The sequence below is a fragment of the Plodia interpunctella genome, chromosome 20, assembly GCF_027563975.2.
Source record: "Plodia interpunctella isolate USDA-ARS_2022_Savannah chromosome 20, ilPloInte3.2, whole genome shotgun sequence".
NCBI lineage: Eukaryota > Metazoa > Arthropoda > Insecta > Lepidoptera > Pyralidae > Plodia > Plodia interpunctella.
The window spans coordinates 6,459,855-6,476,853 of NC_071313.1; the positions used below are offsets into that span (position 1 = coordinate 6,459,855).

Below are 16,999 nucleotides of genomic sequence, written 5' to 3' on the forward strand. Positions count from 1 at the left end.
TCATTGTTCTCCATCGGTGTTCCAGTTTTCAAAATCATTTATACCCTATATGTTGCCCAGGCTTAATAGCTATATAACAAAAAGTTTCATTCAAATCCGTCCAGTAGTTCCGAAGACTAGCGTGTACAAACAGACAGACATACAGACAAACAAACGAGATTTTTTTTCAATGTACAGGTTTTTTTTTGTACTGTTTTATGATATGTATTGATATATTGATTGACGATATTTCTGATTTGTATACACGTTACATTTGATTTGGCTATCCCTTTTTATAATCTGCAAAGTTCACAGTCATAGTGGACTGTGACTACATTGTGTAATGAAAAATTATAATACAATGAAAAACTATAAACTACCGAACCGATTCCAAAAAGTCTTTCACCATTAGAAAGGTACATAATCCAATATTGTTATAGGCTATATTTTATCTTAATGCTAAAATATAGCCCGTAGCAGCCGATTGACGCGCAACATATCGTGCTTTCCTTTTCTGCTCTTTTTCCATATAGGAATTTATTACAACACTAAACGCTGATAGGCGTTCAAAGAACAATAACCGTTGGTCATGGAAACAATTCAAACAATGTTTTAATTTGAACGAGCAAAGTCTAAACTAACAGTGTAGTGGGTATTTATATTTATACTCTGGACTTTTACGACTTACCAAGAATAAAGAGGATAAAGTTACGCTTCATAGGAAAGTCATTATTAGGTTAGCTCTCGCTCTCATCTTATCTCATCTCATCGTGTTTTAAGTTTTCGGCTGTGACGTCTCATTGTCCGGGGGATCGACGTAAGCTATCACTCTTATCTGAGCGTGTTCTCGATTGCATTCCCCACTGTGACGTCTCTAAGCCTGGCTGGCTTCAACTGTGGTTTTAACAAGGGTTTGGTACGTAATTTAGCACAGTTCTGTAGTCTCATTATTTCATGGCGAGGCTTTCTTTGAATGTAAACTAAAGTTTTATGGACAGCTTCCGGCGTTTGTTTTGTTTTCTGGAGTTAGAGCTAATATTTATGTGATCTGGTCATTATGTGGATTTATTGATGGGTGTTGCTGCACCTATAAACTATTAATACAGTATATATTAGATGTAGATGCGATTCATTCATGAATATTCTGAATATAAATAATGGTCGTGAAGAAATAATCACTACTCTATTTAGCATCCGCTCATAACTTATTATTCTCAATGTCTCGGGTACTAAGCAACATATCGTGATGAAACCTATTCCAGATTTTAGTTTGACCATCTACTATACAACTGTGAAAACCGCATCAAATTCCATACAGTAGTTTTAGCGCAAATAAACATAAAGACAGGCAAAAAATGTCATGGCTTCTATTTGTCCTATAAATAACCCTATTATTCTTTAATATCTCCTATGTACAAACATAGCGCGCTTACAGTTTTATTATATGTATTAGATAGTAATAGTACAGTGTTATAAAAATTGGGTTAGCAACGAATTTAACATGGCAGAACATCCGGAACAATGTCGTCCATTGCCGGAAATATGAGCTGATTGGTTCCGTCGATTACCATTTGTTCACTGGTCTGTGAAAGGGTCGGTCCTTGTCCTCGCAGGATTTCAACCCATACTAATATTATTTAGATTTTTTTTTTTGTATTTTTGTTTGTAATCAATAAGCTCAAAAACTACTGGTCCGATTTTGATGAATTTTGCACTAGAGATAGAGAGACGCAGGCGGAGGTTTTAGTTTTTGAAGTAATTTAACATGGTTGCTTTCAAATCTAGTTTCAAAATTAAAGTCGTTAAAGCCGCTGCGCAAAAATAACTTACTCATAACTCTCATGTTACGGAGGCAGCATTGTATTACGGTCACGCACTGTGTGCACACAACGATATGTATAATTGCATATACAAAATGGACCTAATATAGGTCCTTGCGGAACACCTAACACTATTTATGATTTTTTGTAATTATTATCCTCTGGTGACCATTATTGTTATTGTTTATTAGTTTTACCTTGGATTCTATTGAGATAATATAAAATTGGTAAACTTAATTTAAATATGTGGTCATTAGTTCCTTAGCTTTTTTATGAACTACGAATTCAAATGCTTCATGAAGATCACTTAAAACAATATTAATGAAATTTTCCTATAGTTCATTGAACAATTAGTTAGAAATTAAGTATAAGTATGCGATTTGTCATAAATTAGAACACACCTTACACAAACATATTGAATTGATTCTTGTTGAATTTGTTAAATTTTAATTCTAGCGTACTAGGTTGATTTTTCTAATTACGCGAGCAAGCTAGTGTAATAATGGTAAAAAACAGTGACAAAAAGCTTTAAAAGCTATTACAAGACCACTAACCAACTTTAATAGATTGTATCGAGCGAGTATGCGACGCGCTTCCGTCACTGCGTAGTTGTGGTCTGCTATACGTCATGATGAGGGTTGTCGGTAGCAATCAGTTAGATTGCCGCATTATGATGTAATCGAGTGTCAAGTTACTTGATATTGAATATTATGTAATTGTTTGTGTTTTATTTTGTACAGGACATTAAATTCAAACTAGTGATAGATTAAATATTTTTTCCTTTTATAGGCTCTTCATGTGTCCCACTGCTGCATAATAGAGCATCGAAACTTTATTTTATCTTTTCCGATGTTTGTCAGAAATCAAATGTTGTAAGTTAAATATCATGTACCTCCGCTTGTGCTACAAAATTTTAATTTTCATGATCCCATCGCATTATTCTGATAAACATGATGGTGCACCTAGGTTCGCCTCCCAACGAGGGAAATCCTCAATTGTTCACTGCACGGACTTGACTAGTAAATAAGATCTCACTGACGACAATAAAAGCTTGTGGTAAAATATTATTTTTGTTAAAAACTGGTAAGTATGTATACACATATGCAAATATATAAAGTGACATTTAAAAGTGTCATTGTATCTTGTAGTATTGTCCCTCATATTATGTCTTTATTATGTAAACTTGTCTTTTCTCATTGCTTCGTTCTCTTGGGAATTCGGGAAATGAAATATGTACATGTTTATCTTATAACATTAACAATATTCTGTGTGATTGTTACATTTTTTCATTGTAGCTTATGGCTCCCGCCCTAGAATAGGAACACTATTATCGTTCCGTGGATGTCGTATAGCCTTCAAAGCTTCTGGTCATACTGGTCGATCATAGCTGAATATTTAAAATTTAAGTTGAATCTTTTAGTTAGTGTCCCATGTCATGAATTAAATTACTGACTAATTCAATTTGTGCGATTCGTCCATGTGTTCATGTGTCCATTCATTTATTTAAGGTACTTATATATTTAGCGGACATGTAACCACGTAAACGTAACACATGTTTTCCATCAAAAACTATTTTAAAATTAGGTATATTCCGAGAGAACAAGCCTACAAACATTGCATGCTGATGACATCACTGCATTTAAAGTATTCTTCTGTGAATACTATGATGGAATGAAAAAATGTCATTGTGGCATCATGTCTGTATTTAATTGAGGAGCTAGGGTTTTTTCTATGTACAGTCAACTACATATCAAGCAAGGAAACTCATGCGTAAGTAATCACTTTGATCACTTTGCAGTGAATTTGGATAGTTTTATGTGCTGAATTTGGTAAGAAATGTGTTATTTTATACTTCTCTGTCTCTCATCTGAGTGTTTCCCCGGTTTCTTCCATTTCCACTTTCCGCACTTCCCAGGCACCGCTTTGCTATAATTTCGTCTCCACTTCGCAGGTCTTCAGACCATTGGCACGCATATCGTCATTGACGACATCAAAATTATGATGGAGTTACACGTATTACGTGGTTTTTGAGTACCTGCTTATTTTACGGATTCCTAGAAATCAACAGCATAACCGAATCTATAATATACAACGAAATTTTGATACCCAGATAAAAAAAGACACGCACCGCACACAGGAGTCACGCACCGTCGCGTACCGTCGAAAGACAATTTACATAATTAAATAGTTGCGTAGAAAATACTTTGTTGTGATTATATGACTGCGTTGTTTTAATAGCGAGAGGTTCTATAAGTACTTATAAAAATGCTGAAATAATTAATAATATACTTACAAGTGGCACCACGTGGTACTGAAGATTCTAGTCTTTAGATGGTGCGATTGCGATGATTGTACACAATTGTTGCAGAAAAAAGCCATGTAACCAATTAATTATACCATGTAATTATCGGTGAACTAACTCTTCCTTCTTTAAGATAACGTCGATTTTACATAATAGTCATTAAGTGAGATAGCATATCTATTGCTTGGGTAAATAGCATAGCTTATGTCACTCTCCATCACCCAAAATCACCCAAATCCAATGCTCCATTTTGATGTGAGAGAAGGACAAACTGACAATTATTGTACTCAGGCTGTATTGATGGCAGCTTCTGATGAAGCCATTAAAATGGGTTTGTTCTGGCAAGAAAATTTAGCCATCGGCACGCAAAATGTTAGTATGTGATACCTAATAGAAGTAAAAAATAATATTGGAGTTTTAAGAAAGGTTATAATTGTATAACTTTCGTTGGAAATAATAATAATTGAAGATCACGTCATCCGTAGCACCCTCGCACGGAACTTTAAAAAAATCTAATGCAAATGCACCTGCCCCTGCCCCCATCGGTCGCATCTGATGGCCCGCTTCCGGTGCGATGCACTAATCGACAACGCAGAACGCAGAACAGAACTGCATTATGCATTTATTTTATAAGTCTATGATGATGCATGAATAACAATCTGATTGTCCCACGATGTAGTCATTTTGTCGTCATTATGAGTCAATGACCAAGTTTATTTTTTTTTATTTCATAAGCTCTTTTATTTTTTTTTACTGTTAAAACTGGTCTTCTTCATGCCCTATTCCTACAATACAACAACTTTTTTGGCACTATTAATGGAGTGGTTTGCCATTGCTTTACCCCATTTCACACACGAGTTAATAATCTAGTGTGTAGGTTTCCTCACGATTTTTCCTTCACCGCAAGCAGTTGGTAATTGGTGAAAACACATACATGAGTCAGATTAGTATACAAACTCATGTGGCACCAGTAGGAATCGAACCTCGGACCTTTCGATCCACAGGCGGGCGTCTTAACCACTACCACCGCTTCTCACCTCAGTAAAAAATGTATGACCGCTATAAAAGTAAGATATTTAAATTACGCTTTGCTTACTACTATACATAGCGCGGTTTATAGTAAAAACTGTAGAAGTATCATTTCTTGAGTATTTTGTTTCATCAATCAGTGTGAATTCCTGTACACCGCGGGCAATACCCCGTCCATTCAGACGATTTGCGTTAGAGATTGAGTAAAGTTGATGGTTTTCAGAAGTTAACGATAAATTTGTCGGCGTCCAACATTATTTTCTCCTAACTTTAGGGTAGCCATGGCTTCTGATTAAATATGGGACATTTGGGTAAAATGAAAATGCTGAAGTATTTTCGAATTACGCTTTTTTTATTCTTTCAAGACAACAGAGTTGGTAAATTTTTGCGAATGATATTTTTACGCGACTGAATCCCCTTCGCGGGTTGACATTCCCGAAACCTACAATTTAGGGATCTTCAAGAGAGGATAGGCATTTTTTGAGCTGACGTGTAGCACCCTAGGCCTCATCTTCGCTTCCCATCAGGTTAGATTTGGGCCAAATGCATCCAAATTATTAAATTAAAAAAAAACCGTATTCCAACATATCGGGACTATATTATTATTTGACCATACGATGGTATAGTCCCTTTGTATATGAAACGTGTGGATACTCTACGCATCTTGTACATACATCGCCGTTCGTGTCGACGACCTTGTTTGATGGATTTAATGATTAGATGTCAGAATTGGGTTTGGGTGGATGCGGTGGCCGGTATACCAATTATATCGCAATATGTATACTATACTTATAATAATTTATAATAGAAATGATAAGAAAATATGGAACAAGTAAATTTAAATTCCACAAAAATGTTTAAAACATATTTATTAATCCTACTAATATTATACGAGTAAATGCGAAAGTTTGTGAGGATGTATGTTTGTTACTCTTTCACGCAAAATTTTATGGTAAATATTTTTCAAATTAGTTATTTTGTTGAATTGTATGCTTGCGGTGCTTACTCATATCACAAAGGCAACATTTCCTAATATTTTAAAATTTCTAGGATAACACTTTTTTATTACACAGAGGTACAATATAGGTGTAGAAAGCAGTCATATTCACAAAAACCGGTGACATAATGTTCCAATAGCAAGTAAACTCGTTTTATAATCAGCACTCAGCATTCAAGGCTATAAGCTAATTCCCACGATGTAATTCCATTTTGTTCGTCTCCAAATCACAAAATAGAGTAGGTACAGAAGAACAGCTCTGCAGTTGTTTAATCCACTATGGAATTATGTTTAGCAACTTATAAATCGCTTTTCCACTTAGTCGTAAAAGCTCTTATAATCTGATAAGGTAATTCATTATCAGATAATTTTAATATGTATATATGCAAAACGTGATAGGTGTTTTAAGTGTTTTGTTAAGTGATAATTAACAAAACACTACATTTAAAATACACACTATATAATATAATTATTAATATTGAACATAGGTATAGCGCATATTTTTATAGTGCCATATGTTCAATAGAAATTACAAATCACATTTTGCGACAAATACAGACATGCGAGAATCGCGCGCGTACAGTCTGCCACAGATCTCGAAATCTGACCCCCTAAGAGATGGTGTTCAAATCGCGGGGGGTCAGATTTCTCTGTGACAGACTGTACGAGTACACGGCTAAACGTGACTACGATTTCTCAACTAGTGTTTTCTGTACTTTTTCTCTTTCACTCACACCCTCCCGGTCTAGCTTTGTATTTCTGTTTGACGCTTTGTTTGACAACAGTGCTTACTCTCTGTTGTATCCATACTTTGTGATCGTCGTCATTGTTTACATAGTTCAATGGCGATAAGGAAGTGAACCTTAAGGTTGTTTACCTCATCCATATCAATGTTAGATTGAATTGCATTCTCTAGACACAACATTGAGATAGGCGCAGATCATTATTATGACCAATGACTACTTAGTTTTTTTTTTTAATATAGGCATTTAATAACATTTTTCATTTTGTTGATTCCCTATATTTTATCTATTTTTCGTTGGATGGTTTTGTATTGGATGCAGTCTATTTACATAACAACGTCCAAAATGTCAAAAAAAAAATCAACGGTTTGGGTTTCATAGAGATTTATAAAATGCCCTATCCAAAAGATATCATACTTCCATGTGCCATAGTTAATTGGAGCGTTCGTACTGCGATGCTTGAGGCCTTTTATCAAAGGCGATGCCAAATACCAATTTTGGTCCACTTATAGTTATTCTCTATCCCCATTGGTTGGCTTGTTATTATTGAGCCCAATAAGATTTTGTGTTGCTTGATAATTAGTTGGACTGATGATCATATTTTCAAAATTTGCTGTTCGATATTTACAGTGGGCAACAGCATTTTTTCTTCTTAAAAAATATATATTAGCTGCTTCTTAATGAATTGTGACAATAAAACCGTAATATTACATTTTTATCATCAACTAAAGGCCCGGCTTCGCTCGGTTAGAACATAATTAATTATACACTTAAACCTTCCTTAGGAACCACACTATGTATCGGTGAAAACCGTATAAAAATCCATGCAGTAGCTTTAGAGTTTATCGCGAACAGACAGACGCGGCAGAGAACTTTGTTTCATAATATGTAAGGATTTAAAACAGCGCTTCTCAACAGTTTTAAATGGCATCTTTGCGAAATTAATTAAATCTTATTAAAATCTTTTTACCAACCCGTAAATTACAAATTTAAATAAACACTTATTTTTCAATAAGACAAATATTTTCATGGAGCCCGTTTTATTACAACATGCAAAATTGATTCCTATAAGACAATGTAGCTTACTATTTGAGGACTAAGCGAGATATAACTAAAAAATAATGTACTTACTTACTTCTAAAAAATAAGACAAAAGAACTAAGAACTTACCTACACGTAATCCGTACAAACTATGTATTCATCCATGTAAAAGTGATTGATTTTAAAGAAAATACATTTTAAAAAATGGTTCACACGATTTCAAAACAGACAAAAGTGTTTGATTCATTGGTTATGTTATCCTGTCCGCAACTTCCTCTAAGTAAACTCGTAAATCCATGTTCACTATTTCATCAACTGTCTGTGTGTACACAACTTTAAGTTCTTGTGTAAACGGTCCTTTGATCGAAGTAAGCGCCAGGCATCTATAAAGTTAAGCAAATTTCTACCCTATTTACCTAGAGTTTAGTTTCAAACTTGCAGATCAAAATCAACATGATATCTGTACTCATTTTTTTTTCTTATTCGGAAGTATTAAGGTTCAAATGTTGTTGCCAGACGGGACGGGAAACTTGATCCGAAATTACTTGGCAGTTGGGATAAAATGAATGTTAACATTCCCGAGTCGAATGCTAATGCAACGGATTAATTTCTACTACAACGAGATTTAAAATGTTAAAACAGAATAAGTGCTTGATTTTTGGATTTTTCTGTCATGTGGTAAAACCATAATAAAAAGTAGACTGTGTCACTCCTGAAGGTGTCTCCTATCTCTGTGCCAAATTTCATCAAAATCCGCCTTTTAGTAGTAGTATTTTTTGAGTTTATTCATTACAAACAAAAAACAAAAATACAAATATTTCTGTCTGTTTATATTCTTATATAAACAAAAAGATATACGCGGCAAAGGATTTTGTTTTATAATATGGATTCCGAAATTCCTGGACACCAGACGTCGCAGCCAGTAGACAAGTTAATGAATGCAGCAAGTGTAGCAGCCTAATCATTATTCGTTCGAGGCACGCGCGGCGCCGGCGGAAATAGCCTAGCTTGCTTCCCTGGCATTTAACGGTCTGCGTCTGTAAAGCCAGGTCTCGAGCGAAAGGTTTTTGAAACATTCAACAAAAACACACAAATATCTACATATAAACTATATATTTTGGATATTACCAAATATGTTTTCAGAATTTGTATATCTATAAAACTAGTAACTACACAATCTTGTGTAGTTACTAGTTTTATTCTGCGACTAAAAGAAGCATCTACAAATAAATTTGACAAAAACTAATATAATGCAATTTCAGTATTTTCAGAAAAATGTTGACAAATTCAATATAAATTATAATAATCATATACTCTCTGACATTAGCAAAACAACCTTTCTTGGTATTGTATTGGATGAAAATATTAATTTGAAGGCTCATGTAGACCAAGTTTGCAAAAAACTTTATAGATTTGTGTATGTTCTATGGACACTGACAGAGCAATCAACAAAGGGTACAGTCTTGACAGCATACCATGGATATGTCTCCTCAGTTCTAAAGTATGGTCTTATATTGTGGGGTAATTCCACTGAAGTTGATAGAGCATTCATAGCACAATTAAAGTATATTAGAGCAATGTGGCAAAGCTCCTTGGCATTCATGTCGACCTTTATTTAAAGATCTAGAGACCTTATGACTCTGCCATGTTTGTATATTTTTGAAATCTGTAAATTTGTTAAAACAAACTGGGACTTTTTTGTGAAAGCTAAAGACATTTATCCTAGACATACAAGAAACCCGGATAAAATAATGTTACCGATAGTACCAAGAACAACCTCTTACTACAAAAGCTGTTACGCCATGTGTGGTAAATTATTCAATGCGCTTCCGAACAATATTAAAATACTTCCGATAAAAAAGTTCGTGAAAACACTGCAGTTGTGGATCAAAGAAAAATGTTTCTATTCTGTCGATGAGTATCTGCAATGGAGGCACCAGTAAGGTCTCGATAAAGTTTTTGGTATAATCAAATCTAAATGGGTATTATATACATTTTAATTTGATTTTTGATTTAAATTGATTGAGAAATTATTATTATTGATACTTTAATTTTAAATTGATTTTATATTATTTGAGGTATTCTTGATATTGTTATTATATTATAAATTTTTATGGTATTATTGACAATTTTATTAATTGACACTTAAATATTTGTACGCCTATAAGGCAGAATGCATGTTCTATCTATATCATGACCACCTGATAGTAATTCTGTATTCTGACAAATAAATGATTTGATTTGCATGCACTCTCCGACTATTTCCACTACTAAAATCTTTTTTTTTTTTGACGTGGACGACGGACAAACTAACAGGACAAGTCCGCCGTTGCTGTCACGATTTCTGTTTTTGTTTCTATGTGTTAAACTTTTATAATATTAGGAAATATATTATTGTAATTCATATTTGGTACTTTTTTACGCTCTGTATTTCCACTACCGACTTTAGAACCTATATTTCGAGTCCCCCCCTTTGAAATTATTTCATCAATTGGTTGTGTGTAACCTTTAGTTGGAAATTTCCAACAGATGTGTCTGCGTTATTTACCCGAGGTCATTCGGGGTCGTTGTTGCTGGATACGGTCACGTTACCACCCCCTACCCCTTCAACCCCTATGCGAAATCGTGCCGCGTCATGTGACCTGCTCATTTGACTATTTTATTAGTCGGATTTACGGCTTGTCATGATGACTTAATGTGTTTATTGATAGTACAGGCAAATTAATTTGTTTATTTATTAGGTGAATTTTCGTCTTGCCATGACGCTGCTTTAATTGTCAACTGTGTTATTAGCCACCTAAAGGTATTCGACGTGAGTTACGGCTACTATATAGTATGTAGGTTTCCTCACCGATGTTTGCCTTCACCGGAAAGTGGTGGTCTGAATGATACATACGAGTATACATGTCAGATTTGTGTACAAATGGCACCATTCGATCACAGGCGGTCGTCATCTAGGTCAAAATCTTTTTATTACAAGTAGTTATAATCCTTACGCCATTCCGGTGGCAAACCGCCTCTGAGATGCGGACTAACATCTAGTTCGAAGGTGGACTGCTCCCGGTTTGTGGATAACATGTTTTAAATAAATAAAAAATGCAAGCTATAGTTAATGTGGTTTGAAAAAATTAAAACATATTTACCTATTTTATGTCACGCCCATAACATTTCTCCTAAAAAGACATACTAAATTGTTATGTAAATTTTGTCCCCAGGACGAGGAATCCCTGGAGTCCAGCAGACCAGTGTCCAACATCACCCACCACAGCATCATGTACGCGCCCAAATGCCTCGTCATCGTCTCCAGACAGGACTACATCGACACCTTCAGAGTAAGTAGATACAATGCACTGTCTCTTATCTAAGTGTTGTTAGATTAAATTAACACAAGCCATTATTCAGTTTCACCTGTCTTATTTGTTTGTTTGTCTGTAATCAAATCACAAACAATCACACGTAGTCAGGTCTGACCTGACCATCAAGTTAAATTTCGTCTACTTCCGCTTGTCCTGTATATAGTTGAAATAATTTACGTCGCCTCCATTTCCGTGACATTCCATTATTAGTAAGCGTGAACGTAAGCGTTCTTAGCGGTTTACCTACTGTACGGTCACCTGTTGAATGCTTTTTCATTTTAGCCACAAGTTTTATTGCCGTCAAAAAAGTTTGTGTCAAAAATGACGTTTTTGTAAAAAAATACCGGGTGGTAATCCGGGAGTGCCGGCGGAAGTGAAAACTTGAATATTAACATTGTGCATTTTTGACATCTTACGAATTTTCGATCAGGGTCACGTGTCCTGATGTAAGTTTAACATTTTTTACACATCACAAAAAGTGCACAACGCCGCTAAAGAAGTTTTCACTTTAAAAAACTTATTTTATATCATAAACAATCTCTCTTTCCAGAATTGCCTCGGCATAATCTACACAGTGTGGGTGGAGAACCTGGGCGTGCCACTGGAGACGCTGGTGGGTAACCTGCTGGGCTGCGTGCTGGTGCCGGGCGCGGGCGGGCCGCAGGTGCGCTTCAGCATCGGCGCCGGCGACCGGCAAGCACTGCAGCCGCCCGCAGCGCCGCCCATGCCTACCACCGCCACCGCGGTGCATATGCTGCTCAGGTTGCTGGGTGAGTGCTGAAATATCATCTGCACACTTCATGTCAGTGATGCCAGCTCCACACTGTCGCCGAACTCGGACACGTGCCGACGCGAATACGAACTTTATTTACCGCAATTAAAAATCAATAATGTATACTTAATCCGCTAAAGTTTGGCAAACTGTTCGACGACAGGGTGGAGCCAGCATGACATAGCAGATAAACCCCAAGAGTGCCGCCTGCGCTGGTATGACCACGTCTTAATTAGACCGGAAAATTACTTTGGAACAAATGCCTGGATATTCCGTTTCAACCTGACCGTATCAGAAGCGCCAAATCCATCATGTCATATCGTAAAGGAGTATATGCGTACCAACCGATGTGTGGAGTGGTGGTGAAAAAGTAACAAAGCATTCACATTTCAGTATCTCTTGCTTAGATTGTACAGTGGTAGTGGCATTAATATTTCCGCTGAGTTACGCGTACGTGTAGATTCCGCTGCGTAACAAATTAAAGTAATATCTGTGACAAGTTCGCTGTTGCAATTTTCTAAGTATCTGTACATTTTTGTGGTGTGCAAGTTGTTTCAAACAATGAAATAGTTTCTCAATCAATGTTTCTCTCATCTAGGTATACACAACTCCGTAACCCTCTGGTGTGCAGTGATGAGCGAGCACAAAGTCCTGCTAGTCTCCCTCGCGGCTGCGCGCTTAGCAGCGGCGTGCAGAGCGCTAGCGGCTCTGATGTTCCCGTTCCGATACGCGCACGTGTACATACCGCTGCTGCCGTGCGGGTTGGCTGAGGTGTTGGCGACGCCCACGCCGTTTCTCATCGGTGTTCATTCGAGCTTGAAGGAGGAGGTGTCCGAATTGGTGAGCGTTTATTTTTATATGGCATTATACATATTTTGTTATAGGACATATATGTAATACTAGCTCTTGGCCGCGGCTTCGCCTGCGTAAAACTTACTTTCGCATTTATAATATTAGTTAGGATTAGGATAAATAAGCACGATACATATTTTATTTCTGGGTAGATAGTTATCTTTGTAAATATAAAATGGGAATTATATTCTCGTCTTATAAAACAAAGACCTCTGCCGCGTATATTCGCGATAAACTCAATGATTATTACATGGATTTTCATATAGTTTTTCCAATAGATAGTGAGATTCCTGAGGGAGGTTTGGGTGTATAAGATTATGCTTTTACCCGAGCGAAGCTGGGACGGGCCGCTAGTAAGAAGTATTAATCTTAAATTACCATTTCAGCTGGACGTAATAGTAGCAGACCTAGATGTGGGTTCCCTCCACATTCCCGCCGGGGTGAACATCCCCCGACCTGAGGGGAAGCTCCTCTCGTCGCTCCAACACTCCCTAGCCCTGGTGCTGCAGCCGGAGTTAAAATCGTGTGACTCGGCGTTCGCCCCTCCTCCCCCGAACTCGTCGCCCCCTCACATGCTGGATAAGGAGATCAGGGCTGTTTTTATGAGGACGTTGGCTAAACTTCTACAGGGATACCGGTAAGTTAAACTTTTTGCCTCTTTCTAACTTTCATCAGATGAAGCTTTTGCTAATAGTGGACAAGCTACGCGGCAATACGCTAATCATTTGGCTCTCTCTCTGTCTCATCTGAGATTTTTCTCGGTTTTTTCGCCGTAATTGAGTCATAGCCAGCTATAGAACAATCATTTTGAGTGTTCATTTTTGTTCTTAAAAATATCCCCACATCTGTGGCCTCCGGACGCCCTTAAAACCATGAAAATTCGGGGAACTTCGTACGGACGGGAGGCCAACATAAAGGACCTAATTCTAGATTTCAAAGGTGGAACCTTTGAAATCTAGAATTATTTGTTCATTTGTCAAACTTGAATCTAATTCGTAATGTTGATGTTTCTCATTGCAGACACTGCCTGACGATAATCCGCATACACCCATCACCCGTGCTAACTTTCCACAAGCTAGGGTTCCTGGGTTCCCGGGGCCTGTCCGCGTGTCCGTTCGCGGTGAGGCTCTTGGACTCCATGTTCTTCAACGGACTCGTGGCTGAACGCGGCCCGCCTTGGAGGCCTACGGATATATGGGACGAGTTGCTGCAGTGAGTAAATAACTCAAGTTGTCACGAGAAATACACACTTGTAGATCGTTTCTCCCTAATTTTGTTTCACGTTGTATAAAAATAAATAAATATATTAGGACAAATCACACAGATTGAGCTAGCCCCAAAGTAAGTTCGAGACTTGTGTTATGGGATACTAACTCATCGATACTATCTTTTATAACAAATACATATATAGATAAATTAGAAAAAGATCATTTTCCATCATGACCTGACCGGGGATCGAACCCGGGACCTCTCTGTTCAAAGGCAAGCACTTAGCACTGCGCCACCGAGGTCTTCAAATCCTCATTCAAACGTTGAGAGATCTTATGATCACAAGTAATACGTTGGTCCTGACAGTTTTCACTTAAAAATATGTGTGTATGTAATTAGTTGCAATTCGGGGAGACAAAGATTGTAGTTTCTCATTTTTTCGCATTTGGATTCACAGATATGATGATGATAAATTCACCGTTGGTAGAATAGTGAGAAACACAAAAGCCTATTTGTGTTTCTCACTATTCTACCAGCGGTGAATCATTAATGTTATACGCTATTTCCTGAGTCTTTAATTTTTGTGTATTCCTGTTAATATGTTCGTGATATGTTTAATGATAGCTTAAACTTTTTGTTTCAGAAATTTACCAGAGCAACTGAGGCTAGAGTCTCTGAATCCAGAATTACAATTAGTACACATAAAAGATTTAGCTATGCAGTTGCATCTCAACGAAAATCCTAATCCACAGGTACGTAATGTAAAACTATATGTTTCCCTGCCATTTGAGCGTTTCAGTTGCATTCTCTGAACTTTACAAATTACTTAATACTACAGCGGCGCAGCGACCAAGAGCGGATCTTGGCTTTTCTGATAAAAGGTCACACCGTTTCTTGGACACTTTTTCACCAGCAGTCTACTCTTAACGCTCCATAGATCTTTTAGAACCTAATTTTTCCGTCCATATTAAAAATTATATAAAATAATCCTTACATATTAGAAAACGAAATCCTCTAACGCGTCTGTCTGGTTGTCTGTCCGCGATAAATTCAAAAACTACTGCGCGAGTTTTCATGCGTTTTTCACATTGGTAAACCTTTCTCAGGAATCACTCTAATCTATTGAGATTAGAGTGATTCCTGTGAAAGGTTTAGTTGTATAAGTTTTTATGTTTTTACCTGAGCGAAGACGGGACGGTCCGCTAGTATTATATAAAATATAAGTCGTTTTATAATACGGTGCATGTGATAAATTCGGCATTGTACATGTATTTTTGTCATATTAATGTTAATATGTGAACTTATTCCATACAAACAATAGTAGTAGCCAAGGGCTATCAATTGCAAACCAAGTAAAGAATTTTTTTTTTTCGAGGATGAAATTAAGCTTCGCCGTTCGATACCTATTTAAAATTGATAACTATTATATTTATACGAAGACAAGGCTGAATAGCGAAGCGACCTCTTTGGTCATTGGGCTAAATGAATGATGTCTATTGCCAGTGTGATGGTTAGATGTACGCGAACTTTTTGAAAGAGCGAAGTGTTTTTTTTATTACTTACCGCCCTAGTGCTTTTCTAGCTACATTATTATCCTAGAGCGCTAATTGGTCACCTACAAGCCCCATTTGGGGGTAATAAGGACCTACTTACCGAATATGAGAGATGCAAAATATAATCGGTCGCCTGGCAGGCGTTCCAGCAGCGGATCCTCCGGCCGCCGGAGGGCGCGTCGGGGCGCATCCACCAGCCGCCGCTGCCGGCGCTGGACGCCGCGCGCGTCGCCGACGTCGTCCGCGAGGGGCTCGCGCGACACAGCGCCAACACCAAGTCAGTGTGGATTCCATACTACACGTTTATAGCGAAATTGTTTATGTGATCATAGTGTCCATTCACATAAACAATCACTTTTTTGAACATTTTATATGTTGACAATCAAAGAAAAATAATTATAGTTCTCGAACAACAAAATTCTAACAAGTGTTAATTTGATTAGATTTTCCAGTCTCGTAATTGTATATATTTTAATACCCTTTTACAATTCGATTTTATTTCGGTAAATGAGTATAATATACATGAATATACCTAATTCAAGAACAATGTAAATTTACATGAGAAACATTCAATAATAAATTGTTATATTTCTCATGTAGATACCTACATGACATACATGACACACATTATTCTTGGTTATTATACATATATATGATAAGAAAATAAAAATAAAGAATTATGTAAAAATACATGAGAAACGTATACAACGTAATTAAAAAATAATATTAACATTCATGAGAAACTTAAGTTCAATTACAAAATACTAAGGCTTTTTTACGCACTATCATGTATTTCTTTGTTACAATTTCTTTAAAAAGATAGAATGTATATAGAATCCAGGTGTTTGCTTAATTAATGTAAATAATATTTTCTTAATTCATCTATCAATGGACCAGTTGCACAGTCAGTAGTGGAATTTATTTATTGTTAACCCATTGTGTCTCATTGCAGAGTATTATTAGGTCGAGCGCCAGCGCCACGAATAGTCCCAGTGTCTGCCCCACCGGTGGGCGCGGCCGACCACGAGCTCGTGTTGCTGACCAACTCTGCGCGCCGGCTCGAGGTCAGTACACCCGTGCGCCTTGGTCTATTGTGATGTTAACGCCGGCGAGCATAGTCTTAGTGACAATCGGTTTTTCGAGTGAAATACATTTTTTTTGGAAGACATTTTATTATCTAGTTAAAATTTATAAGTTTTCTATTCCCGCCTTTTTTCATTAAAAAGAACCAAGTAATGAACTTTTTCTTTTTCAAGAACGAAATTGCGATATTGAGTTTCACCGTTCCATATTTGAAATTGATGATTTATACTCATACGAAGACAAGGCTGAATAGCGAAGCGACC

The 16,999-nt window shown here is 36.8% G+C and overlaps 1 protein-coding gene across 1 annotated transcript in view; it reads left to right on the forward strand.

Annotated features, from left to right (window-relative positions):
* Positions 1 to 16,999, forward strand: part of Sbf (SET domain binding factor) — a 63,274-nt gene that overhangs the window by 12,235 nt on the left and 34,040 nt on the right. The window contains exons 4-11 of the mRNA XM_053760606.2: positions 11,127 to 11,243; positions 11,818 to 12,037; positions 12,638 to 12,879; positions 13,278 to 13,528; positions 13,912 to 14,103; positions 14,744 to 14,852; positions 15,794 to 15,930; positions 16,606 to 16,717. Coding sequence (XP_053616581.1) covers positions 11,127 to 11,243; positions 11,818 to 12,037; positions 12,638 to 12,879; positions 13,278 to 13,528; positions 13,912 to 14,103; positions 14,744 to 14,852; positions 15,794 to 15,930; positions 16,606 to 16,717 — 1,380 coding nt within the window. The remainder of the gene's footprint in view (positions 1 to 11,126; positions 11,244 to 11,817; positions 12,038 to 12,637; positions 12,880 to 13,277; positions 13,529 to 13,911; positions 14,104 to 14,743; positions 14,853 to 15,793; positions 15,931 to 16,605; positions 16,718 to 16,999) is intronic.